Source organism: Poecilia reticulata, linkage group LG7, assembly GCF_000633615.1.
Source record: "Poecilia reticulata strain Guanapo linkage group LG7, Guppy_female_1.0+MT, whole genome shotgun sequence".
Lineage (NCBI taxonomy): Eukaryota > Metazoa > Chordata > Actinopteri > Cyprinodontiformes > Poeciliidae > Poecilia > Poecilia reticulata.
In genome coordinates this window covers 10,294,119-10,305,957 of record NC_024337.1, presented here as the reverse complement: position 1 = coordinate 10,305,957, position 11,839 = coordinate 10,294,119, and the positions used below count along the sequence as shown (strand labels likewise).

Here is an 11,839-nt window from a genome sequence, read left to right as displayed (position 1 = left end):
CTGCATTGCTTTCCTCTCAGTCAGCCCTGCTGGCTGAGTGTCAAACTGATCTCCCTCTCTAGAATATTCACACACTCTCTCGCGCTCCAGGCTAGCTGCATTAGTTTCTAATATTATCAGTTTCCTCACTGGGCCTGAAGGAGGAGGAGGGGTCACCTGGAGCCTTCTGGAAACCCGGGTGTTACTATATAAGCAACGGGCCTAATTCAATCCAGGCACTAGTTTCAGAAGAAACACCTGACGGCAGAAGCTGACTAGAAAAGAGACTCGCAGGGGAAATCCTTCCTAACTCTAACCTTTTCACCAACGAGGAGATCACCACTGACTGTAAGTAGCTGGAATTCTACTGTTTAAATAGTCAAAACGTAATTGAAAACGCTTGGAGAATGAAAAGGAAGGGAGTGATTATTTCTGTCTATCTTTTTATTAAAATGCTTTAAAATATCTTATGTTGAAAGAAAATTGTGTGAAGGTTTAACTCAATTTCTTTGAGTTGGTTCAAAGGAGACATACTGAGTGTTACTGTTTAAGTCTGTATCTAGCAATAAGCCGTAGCAAATGCAAGTCAAATATTTTGATGTGAAGACACACAATGTGCTCCATAAAATCTATTACAAATATGCTAAAGGTAACACAGTTCGAACTGTGGTATCAAACTTAGAGGATTAAACTCTTTTCGCTTTACGAGGAGGAAGAAATCTAAAAAGGATAAGAAACAGAAAACCGTCCGGTAAAAGACAGACACAAACAATAACCAGTTAATATATCACTGCAGAAATGCTGTTTCACGGTCGTCAAACACTGCATATCTATTGAATTATACGTCTGAGTTAAGTGGCAAAAAGAGGTCAAGCATAAAGACTGCTATGAAAATGTGCCACAATCAGGTGCTACTACTCAAGACAACTAGAAAAGGTACATACTGTACATGTAAAGAAACTCAGCCTACAATATGTTCTTCATTTCTGAAAAGGCGGAGGCCTATAAATTGTAGTCAGAACAAAAATACAGATGGGGCATTAAGGTCACATTTCAAGACCTCTTCTGGGCAACACTGACCCTCCTCCATTCAGTTCAATGTTTAAGTTGTTGCTTGATGATCCAAACATGTTCCTAGTTATACTGAAATGTGAGTCGTATTAGTCACAAGTGTCAAAGTGTTGAATGACTTTAAAACAGCCTGGGGAGATGATTCAAAGCTGCACTGTTGGTGTTAAAAAGATAAAACTACAAGCCAACTTTTCTGAAACTGATATCTAAATGAATGCTGAGCACAAATGGTTTTTTATCAGAATTAGTGATCCTAACAGTTTCCCTTCACTTTGAAGGCTTTCATCAAAGAGTACCCGTAAAATAAAACTATTTTCATTCTGATTCTATCTAGGTTCATCTCAACCAGTAAGATGTCATCAGCTAAGGGAATATCCATTGGCATTGATCTGGGCACCACCTACTCTTGTGTCGGGGTCTTCCAGCATGGAAAAGTGGAAATTATTGCCAATGATCAAGGCAACAGGACAACTCCCAGCTACGTGGCCTTTACCGACACAGAGAGGCTCATCGGAGATGCTGCCAAGAACCAAGTCGCCATGAACCCCACCAACACGATCTTTGATGCCAAACGGCTCATTGGAAGAAGGTTTGATGACCTGGTGGTCCAGTCTGACATGAAACTCTGGCCCTTCAAGGTGATCAACGACAACGGAAAGCCCAAAGTCCAGGTGGAATACAAAGGAGAAATGAAGACATTCTGTCCTGAAGAGATTTCCTCGATGGTCTTGGTTAAAATGAGAGAAATAGCCGAGGCCTTTCTGGGACAGAGGGTGTCGAATGCGGTCATCACAGTGCCAGCTTACTTTAATGATTCCCAAAGGCAAGCCACAAAGGATGCTGGAGTGATCTCCGGACTAAATGTTCTCCGCATCATAAATGAGCCCACAGCGGCAGCCATTGCTTACGGCCTTGATAAAGGCAAAAGAGGAGAGCGCAACGTCCTCATCTTTGATCTTGGTGGAGGCACTTTTGACGTGTCCATCCTGACCATTGAAGACGGCATATTTGAGGTGAAAGCCACAGCTGGGGACACACACCTTGGCGGGGAGGATTTTGACAACCGAATGGTCAACCACTTTGTGGAGGAGTTTAAAAGAAAGCACAAGAAGGACATCAGCCAGAACAAGAGAGCTGTGAGGAGACTGCGCACAGCTTGCGAGAGAGCAAAGAGGACCTTGTCCTCCAGCACTCAGGCAAGCATTGAGATTGACTCACTCTTTGAGGGCATTGACTTTTACACCTCAATCACAAGGGCCCGCTTCGAGGAGCTCAACTCAGACCTCTTCAGGGGAACACTGGAGCCAGTTGAGAAGGCCCTACAAGATGCTAAGCTGGATAAATCCAAGATCCAAGAAGTTGTCCTAGTTGGTGGCTCTACAAGAATCCCCAAAATCCAAAAGCTCCTGCAGGACTTCTTCAATGGTAGAGAGCTAAACAAGAGCATCAACCCTGATGAAGCGGTGGCCTATGGCGCAGCCGTCCAGGCTGCTATCCTCATGGGTGACACTTCAGAAAATGTCCAAGATTTACTGCTCCTGGATGTGGCTCCCTTGTCGCTGGGCATTGAGACAGCCGGTGGCGTTATGACACCTCTTATCAAGCGAAACACCACCATCCCCACGAAGCAGACTCAGATCTTCTCCACGTACTCGGATAACCAGCCAGGAGTCCTGATTCAGGTCTACGAGGGTGAGAGAGCCATGACAAAGGACAACAATCTCCTGGGGAAGTTTGAGCTCTCGGGTCTTCCTCCTGCTCCCAGAGGCGTGCCACAGATCGAAGTTACCTTTGATATCGACGCCAATGGCATCCTAAACGTGTCCGCCGTCGACAAAAGCACGGGCAAAGAAAACAAAATCACAATCACCAACGACAAGGGCCGACTCAGCAAGGACGAGATCGAGAAGATGGTGCAGGACGCGGACAAGTACAAGGCAGAGGATGACCAGCAGAGAGAAAAGGTCGCTGCAAAGAATTCCCTGGAGTCCTACGCTTACCACATGAAGAGCAGCGTCGAAGACGACGCCTTGAAAGGCAAAATCAGTGAGGAGGAGAAAAAGCTGGTCATTGACAAATGCAACCAGACAATTTCCTGGCTGGAGAACAACCAGCTGGCAGAGAAGGAGGAGTGTGAACATCAGCAGAATGAGCTGGAGAGGGTGTGCAAACCTGTCGTGGCAAAGTTGTATCAAGGTGCAGCGGCAGGATGTTCCAGCAGTCAGGCTGGAGGAACCTCTCAGGGCCCCACTATCGAGGAGGTCGACTAGAACTATGAGCTGCAGCATTTCACTGTTGGATAAAGATTTCTGACTTATGTTTGGTTTCTGAAAAAAAAATGTGTTCATTGTTGCCATACATATTTATAATAAACATGTTAAAAAAATAACATATGTCTCTTATTAACCATTCAGTGTTGATTAAGTACTTTAAATTTAAGGTGATAAGAATAAATACACATGAGATTCTAATAAAATCCAAATATAAAGGGCTAAATGAAAACATATTTCCTGGGGTAATATATAAATAGAAGGACAGATTAGATGAAAGTCATCCATCAAATGCAGTGATTGTCAATACTAATTTAAATATCAACAAAGTGCTAATTTATTTGAATACGTAAGTTAAAAGGATCAACTTGTACATTATAGATGTACAAGAGTGATATATTAAGATCGTTCATTTCTGTTCCGTTTAGCTCACAGCTAATAAGAACACAAAATTATTTTTCTTTGGACCAAAAAATAAATAAACTTACATAAAACTAAAAGGATTTTTAATATTATGTTATAGCCACACAATTAGGAAGAATTTTAGGTTTTAATAATTTCTACATTGCAAAATTTATTTCTTATTTAGTTTATTGAGATCCTCTCTTTATTTGAAGTTCATTTAATATGTTGTCCACTAGAGGGAAACCTCGAGCTGCTAGTTGTCTAATCGCACAAGAAGCCAACAACTACCTGTTGGATCAAACTGTGAGCTGTAATTTACTTATTAAATAAACAAAATCATTGAGGGGGCGAGAAAAGAAACAAACACATTTAATGTCGAATTAATCAGTTCAATAAGATGAAATAATTAGATTGTGTCTGTGTGTAAGAATTGAAATCATTTTCACCAGATTAAACAAAAACATTTCTAGCGTCAAATGACAGATAATTGCATTTAATGAATGCTCAATGCACCTCAGCCTGGAGGGGAAGTAAACAGGCTTAATTAAACAGGGTTATTGCTCTCCTCTCTCTTTGCCGCACAAACACTTGATGAGCCTGCCGTGCTAATTAGAGGGAGCCGGGGATTCAATAAATGATGCGTCAGCCCTCGGCAGGCAAAGAGTTAACTCGGTCAGACTGTTGTTCTGCGCTCGGTCCAACCGGGCCGTGTCGCTAAGGGAAAAGAGGCTGCGCTTTCAGGAGGTGTAACACATCCCCAGCTGCAAAACGAGCTCACATCTGGCGCGCCACAAGAGCCCGGTTTTTAGCGCAACCTGTCTCGGAGTGGTTCCTCTGAGCGGGATCAGCGTTCCTGTCTGTGTGTGAGTGGAGAGAGGTTGAAAGTTGACACGGATTGGAGCTGGAGGTCGGATTTGGTCTAAGGACGGAGAGATTTGTTTTGGATAGGGCGCGTTTGGTGTGCGTAAAAAGCCAACTGCGTGTAAATAAACCAAAAATAATCACCTGCAGAGTACTGGGGGTGGGGGGGTGGAATCAGCTGAAAACATCTGAGCCGTAGTGAGGTCTTCTACAGGTGGTTTCCTTCACTTTTATCCGCTATAGTTTCTGTTTTCTGGCAGCAGAAAGTCATGGGTCGCTGACTCTGACATGAGGACGCACCTTCCTTCTCCCAGCCTTCTGATCAGACCAGCGGCCAGCAGCGGGGAGCAGCGGGGAGCAGCAAGCTTCTAAATGATCAGCTCGGTGTGCGTTTCGACTTACCGAGGGCGCAAGTCAGGAAACAAACCTCCGTCTAAATCATGTCTGAAGGAGGAGATGGCCAGAGGGGAGGACTCGGAAAAAATCATCATCAACGTCGGCGGCACCCGGCATGAGACCTACAAGAGCACCCTGCGGACCCTGCCGGGGACCCGCCTGGCCTGGCTGGCCGAACCGGACTCCCAGGGCTGCTGCTCCGAATCGGACGCCGAGCTCCCGAGCGTCTCCGAGTTCTTCTTTGACCGACACCCGGGCATCTTTGCCTATGTGCTCAACTACTACCGGACAGGGAAGCTGCACTGTCCGGCGGACGTGTGCGGCCCGCTGTTCGAGGAGGAGCTGGCCTTCTGGGGGATAGATGACACCGACGTGGAACCGTGCTGCTGGATGACCTACCGGCAGCACCGGGACGCGGAAGAGGCTCTGGAGATATTCGAGCCGCCCGACCCGGAGGACACAGACGACGACAGAGACACGCCAAGACGGTTCGGCATTGAGGACCGCAGCGACAGGTCCAGGGGGTGCTGGGAAGTTTGGCGACCCAAAGTGTGGGCCTTGTTTGATGACCCGTACACCTCCAGAGCAGCCAGGGTGAGTTCAGCTGGTGGCTTCTCTTTGGATCCACTTTATTTCCAGATTGAGACCAGAGCATCTTTTGAAGATGTTTTTTTTTGTTCAGTATCAACAAGTGTCCCCAAAAGTTTCAGCCAGTCAGGCAGCAGAATTACTGTGCGTTTATAGATTCATAGTCTTTAAAATATGCACGCATTAATGATAAAAGTGATAAATTAAAGTAACCCGTCAGTGAAGTCCATGACACGTGGTATAATTTATTAAATCTGAACAAATAAAAAGAGACGCAACAATCAATGAATCAGCATATTATTTTGCTTTATCTGAAAGGTGCTAAGGACATATATATTAATACATAAGTGAGATACGATCGATCCTAGATACTATTAGTGGTTCAATATTCACAGATTTTCCTTTTTGTGGATTTTTCTATTTAGAAAATAACCTTAAAACTTAAAATACATGTTGCTACTTGACATGCTATTGGTGGACGTTTTCAGCCAATCCAGGAACACAATTTATTTTCCATGTTGTGATTGGCTACAGCTCTAAAAGCGGAAGTAAGTCTATAGTAACGCTAATGCGGTTTCCACTGTGTGTATTAATGTATATTTTGTATTTAAACTATTAAAATGGACATGAGACATTTTTAGAAGCGTTCTCAATATTCGGGAGTTTCGCTATGTTGTCCGGTATTGTGGTCACTAACACCAGCAAAGGCGTCCACTGTAATCTTGTTTCCTTCGTTTTCTGCTAAATTCAAAACAGCTTTCTCTACTAAAGCACCCAGAGCACATTTCATATTCTTTCATACTGTATGAATGAAAATACTCACAACCAGTCAAAACTGGAATCAGCTAGCTATACAATCGGTGTTGGTCAGGAAAAAACCGATCAGTGCATTTCTATACATTGACACTGTACTGAATTTTAACACTTTGTGATAATTCCATATTTAATTTAATATCCCACTGTTACTTTTCATTCGACCTTGACTTTTCCCCTCTAGATGAACGGTAAATTCCTTGGAGATTTAATTACATGTTCTAAAAGCTATCAATAATAAAACATTAGGGTAGAAAGCTACTTGCAAAGACACAACAACTTTTTAACTAGCTCTTTATTTTCTGTTTCCATCACCAGAATTGCTGTTGTTTTTCAACATTTAAAAAACTTCATCTTAATTTAAAATCAAATTGCGTTATTAGTCATTATCCCAATCCAGTTGATATTAGGGGGTGTTATGAGACATCAAACCCACAAGATGAAAAACGTGACGTTGTTGATGAGAACAAGGTGAAAATAGGTTTTAGCAATATTTTACGATAAGCTGAGAATCTTTATTATTTTTTTTCACTCATAGAGTGAAGCTTCTTCAAGCAAAATGCTGTGTTGTAAAGAATAGGAGCAGAATAATTCAGTTATGGTTTGAATAAACAATACAATAAACAATGTATTGTTTATTGTTTTGTCTAATGCTGTGGTAGTTCTGATACCAAAAAAAACTCATAAAAGTAATTTTGTTTTGTTTACACAAATATACATTTTTCATTTCATTTAAACTCAAACTGTGCTGTAAAGAATCTTTTTTCAGTGTAGAAGCATCAAGATCAGACTGGATAAGTTTAACTATTTTGAACTTTGAAACACGGCTGATCATTTGCTCTCTAGACTCGAGATAAAGTGTGACTCATAAAAGATTCCTTTAGATTAAAGGTTTTTAGGAAAGTGGCCTTTGAAAATTTGTACAAGCTCTGAATGCGTGTCAGAGTACACACACACATGTACTCAGTTTTATCACTCATCATAAGCCAATAATGTTTGATTGAGTAAACACTTAACATTCAGTGTTGATCAGAGATAAAGAACATTTATAATTACACAATTGTGACAAACATATCAAGCTGCTATCTGCCCGCTTTCATTGTGTGTGGAAACGGTCATTGTTTAACTTTTTCACAGTTTGCTATAATCGCAGCCTTTGTTATATTTTATTTGGGTTTTATGTGATTCATAAAAGCAGAGTAGCACATAAATTTTAAGTGGAAGCATGCTGATGCATGGTTTCCAAATTTCCTTGCGAATTAAAATCTTAAAAGTGTGGTGTGTAAGGCTTAGATGGTTGATCTTTTTTTTTTTTTTACTGCAAGTCTTTTGTTTTTGTCTGTACCAGCTTGGAATATCTAGAGCAGGGGTGTCAAACTCCAGTCCTCGAGGGCCGGTGTCCTGCAACTTTTAGAAGTGCCTCTGCTGCACCACACCTGAATAGAATAATTARGYCAYTAGCAAGRCWSTGGAGAACTGAGGARGTAATTAAGCCATTTGATTCAGGTGTTTTGTACCTGTGGCACATCTAAAAACTGCAGGACAGCGGCCCTTCAGGACTGGAGTTTGACACCCCTGATCTAGAGAATAAAATCTGGGCCTATTCAAGTTCTGATCGGATTGTTTTTTATTACTGTTTATCTTTGTAATACCGGAAGATGCTTAAATACAATAAAAAGTTATTTATTATACATTAGTTCCAGTAAGTGCAATGAAATGGTTTGCTTGCAGGTAATACGTGTGCAATATGTGAGTAATATAAAGCTGACTGTGCTTAGCTCTCGATATCTGCTGTCTGATTGTTATGTAAGCTGAAGTGGATTTCTGATTGATACATCTAAAACTATCGAGTCACTTACCTTGCCTTTGCACACGGACAAACTTTAATGACGACCTATTTTCAATAGGAAGTCCTTCATATTGTGGTGGTCCAACCATTGCAGCCGTAGCAGCTTCAGTTCACATCAGGAGGTCATTTACAAGGTGTTTATAGGAATTTCTGAACATGCTTACAGAATTGCATTTGTGAGATCAGACACTGATGTTGGGCACAAAAGGCTTGGCTCACAATTACTTCTCCAATTTATCCCAAATGTGTTTTATCAGTTGTAAGTCCAGTCATCTTTTTTTCACACCAAACTTCATTAGTGCACAGTCATCTTGGAACATCAAGGACCCAGCCTGGAAGGTACTTGGACGCTAACGGCATTAAAGGTTTGTTCTACTGTAACCAAAATCACCGGTCCTGAAAAACTACCCCACACCACAATCCTCTCTGCTCCAAACTTTACTCTTGACACAAAGCAGTCAGACCAAGTGCTGTTTTCCTGGCAGTGGACTTCTTCTTTGGAATCCCAGACAAAGCATGATTCATCATCCCAGAGAGCACGACTCCACTGCTCTAGAGTCCAGCTTTATACCACTTCATCTGGCTCTTTGCAGCTTTCTGGCAACTGAAACGACGAGTTTAGACATTTTCAACTGAAATTTTACAGCAGACTTATTGCTCAGGTGGAACCCGTCATGGTTGGCTCCCTGCAATTCACCAAGCTGCCCTTTTTTCACCAACCCTTTTTGTACACGAAACATTGTAGAAGCAGTTTACATTCCTCTGATCTGGATTTGATGCACCTCTGTCTATAGAAGTGATTGAAAGGCCTGAATTTAACAATTTTTAGAGGTGAGCAAACTCCTTAGGCAATGCGTGCACTGTGCTCCACGTCCAGCAGCAGTTTTATAGATCTCACGTGGCAGAGCTGTAAGCAAGCAGTCAAGGAGATGCTGAACAGATAGCCAGCTAACAAAGAGCTCGCTCACATCATTGTCTGTGATAATGCACGAAATTTCAAAGAAGAAAATAAGGATAGTGTGAACATTGGCTTCTTTCTCACCAATGCTTCTTTCACAGTGCAGTGAGGAAAATAATTGTCTCTTCGTGCGCCTCGAACCCCTGCAGAGCTGCCGAGGTGTCTGTTATGCAAAGCACTCATTTCGTTAAGTTCGCTCCACTTTGGATGTGCAAGACTGTGACGTTAAATGTGTGCGAATCAGACAAAGTCTAGGTTTATTCAACTGAAAGAAAAAACGGATATATATGACCAAAATGTAGACATATATATCCTACATTTCTATTTAGAAACACACTTAATGCAAACCCAAAATGAAACAGCAGAGATGATCACTCAGTGTTGTCCACTTTACCAAGTGGTGGAAACCAGACGTTTCTGGTAGTAAACAAACATCCCTCTGTGAAAATAAATACAATTGACATATCAAGGCAATTACATACACTCTTCTCAGACTTAAATAAAACAGACAGTGCTTTGTGACAGATCGAGCATGAACTCGTTGAGCTTAGCTTGCTTTCGTTCTTTGCACCGCTGAAGATGCGGCACTCCAGCTGTAGGCTATTGAAATGCTGCTATGTGCCTAATGGCTCAATAACAAAAGCTGCAGAGTGTTCATTGAAGTAACCATGAAAGCAAGTATCAAGTGTCATCAGCAGGAGTTGTCAGGCCAGAAAAGAAAATGTGCTTAGCCGAGAAAGGTTCATTCTTTCTGTAACATCTGTTCGTGTGCGTAGCTAAGTGCTCTGTTCAGAAACTCTCCGTTTCACACAAGTATGATGTAATGTGCAGTCCAGTTAAGCTGCAGCTGTTTATTTAACGGTTCAGTCAGGGGATATCTGAAGCATCTGTGTTGCTTCACAGGACCTCCGCCGCACCTGCCGGTTCATCTTATGTGTCCGTGTGTTTGCGGATGAATCCATTTGGGAAGTTCTGCCAAACAAATAAATAAAATAAAAAATAAAACAACAACCGTGAAGATTTGAATTCGTAGTGCAAGCAGTTTCATATTGACCCAGTCATAATGCTCTGTCCACTTCCTCTCTGAGATGAACATGTATGTATGTTTACTCTATGTGAGCATTATGAGAGCGTGTTCTCTTAAGAGGATGAAGGGACTCGCGTTACTTTTATGGCCTTTTTATTTCAGAGAGCTTCTGAGCTAGGTTCAGGTAATGTGATTTCTAAAAGCTCATCTGTGTGTTGTTAAAGCCACATCCTCTCAAAGACCAGAATCTGCTAAGGTCAGCTTAATTTCCTGTGTCATGACCACTTTATTCATGTGAGTTATTTAAAATAAATAAATAAATACTACAGTTAGAAGTTCTGCATTTGAAACCAGCTGCATTCAAATGGCTGACCAGTTTAAACGTGGAAGCATGTGTGCAGAGTCTTGAACTTGTCCCACATTATTTCACATTGCGATCACAAACTCCAGCGTATTTTGGGGGATTTTATGTGACCAATCAGCACAAAGTAGAAATTCAACAGACAGCATCTTCGAGTCTTACCAAATACCTTCGGTTAGATTTTGTTCTGGAGTTTGACTGGACCATTCTCACACACAAATATGCGCTGATCTAAACGATTCCTCTTTTTCTCCAGCTGTTATTCAGTTTTCGGTTCGCTCCATTTTGCAGTTTGGTCATATTATTACATTTTAGTGGCATTTTACAAGAGGAATTTCTACATGTTTTATTTGTGTGTGTCCCTGTAGTGGCAAACATAAAACAGGACTTCTTTTTTGTATTCTGCACAACTAATAATTGTCCTAGAAACAGATTCCCTCACCTGAGCTGATACATCCTGATTTAATCATGCATCCAACCTTCTAATCACTTCCAGATTTTAAATCTTACCTTATTAATACTTTTTGTTGGTCATAAAGATCTTTGTTGAGAGCAACATAATTTGATGTACAACAGCCACAGTAACTGGTGGCATGTAAATGCATAAATCAGATATGCTGATCAGAAAAGTGCATCACCTGTTTTCATTCCTCTAATTATGACCCACAGTTCTTAAGCAAGGACCTGCCATAAGTCAAGGTCACTGGGAATAAATCATACAGAATAAACATCTGTTTCAACAGCAGAGAAAATGTCTATGTCAAAAGTCAAATAAAGTTGATTTTGTATTAAACATCCTAAATGCTTTACACCATAAAAACATAACATAGTTAACAATTATGAAACAAGCAATAAATAGTACATTTTGTCAGATGCCAGCATCAAAACCAGTGCATTTTAATGATCCAATGATCATGTGAAAGGAGTAGTTTGCCTTTTTTATGAAGTCGGATTGTGTGGGAAAATCTGCGTTTATGTAATTCAAATTATCACATAAATTAATATGTAAGACACAGGAGTACTGGATGCTGATTATTAAACAGCCTGCAAGAAATAGCACTGCAAGTTGAGCCCTGTTTTATAGGATAAGATGCTAAATCTCTGGAAGTCAGAGAGTTGTTTCCAGGAAAAAGGGTTTTTGGACAGTCGGCCTGACACATCGTCACACATGTTGTCTTTGGACCGGTGCTCAGTCTCTGGGAAGTCATAAAAGGAAAAACAGGAATCTTTCCAACCTCGGACTGCTTCCCGGTTAGTAAGA

General features: G+C 41.4%; 2 protein-coding genes across 3 annotated transcripts in view; both read left to right on the top strand.

The window, feature by feature from the left end:
- Positions 1–116: 116 nt before the first annotated feature.
- Positions 117–3,439, top strand: hspa1b (heat shock protein family A (Hsp70) member 1B). The gene is made up of 2 exons (XM_008413284.2): positions 117–327; positions 1,385–3,439. The coding sequence occupies exon 2, from the start codon at positions 1,404–1,406 to the stop codon at positions 3,318–3,320; it is 1,917 nt and encodes a 638-aa protein (XP_008411506.1). The 5' UTR covers positions 117–327; positions 1,385–1,403; the 3' UTR covers positions 3,321–3,439.
- Positions 3,440–4,363: 924 nt separating this feature from the next.
- Positions 4,364–11,839, top strand: part of kcnc4 (potassium voltage-gated channel, Shaw-related subfamily, member 4) — a 30,131-nt gene continuing 22,655 nt past the window's right edge. The window contains exon 1 of one of the 2 annotated variants that reach the window (XM_017306007.1): positions 4,364–5,576. In XM_017306007.1, coding sequence (XP_017161496.1) covers positions 4,959–5,576 — 618 coding nt within the window. In that variant the 5' untranslated portion in view covers positions 4,364–4,958. The remainder of the gene's footprint in view (positions 5,577–11,839) is intronic. The other variant, XM_008413282.2, reaches the window with a different exon arrangement.

Excerpts from the sequence above, each read along its gene's own strand:
- hspa1b (XM_008413284.2), top strand. The coding sequence starts at position 1,404 with ATGTCATCAGCTAAGGGAATATCCATTGGCATTGATCTGGGCACCACC.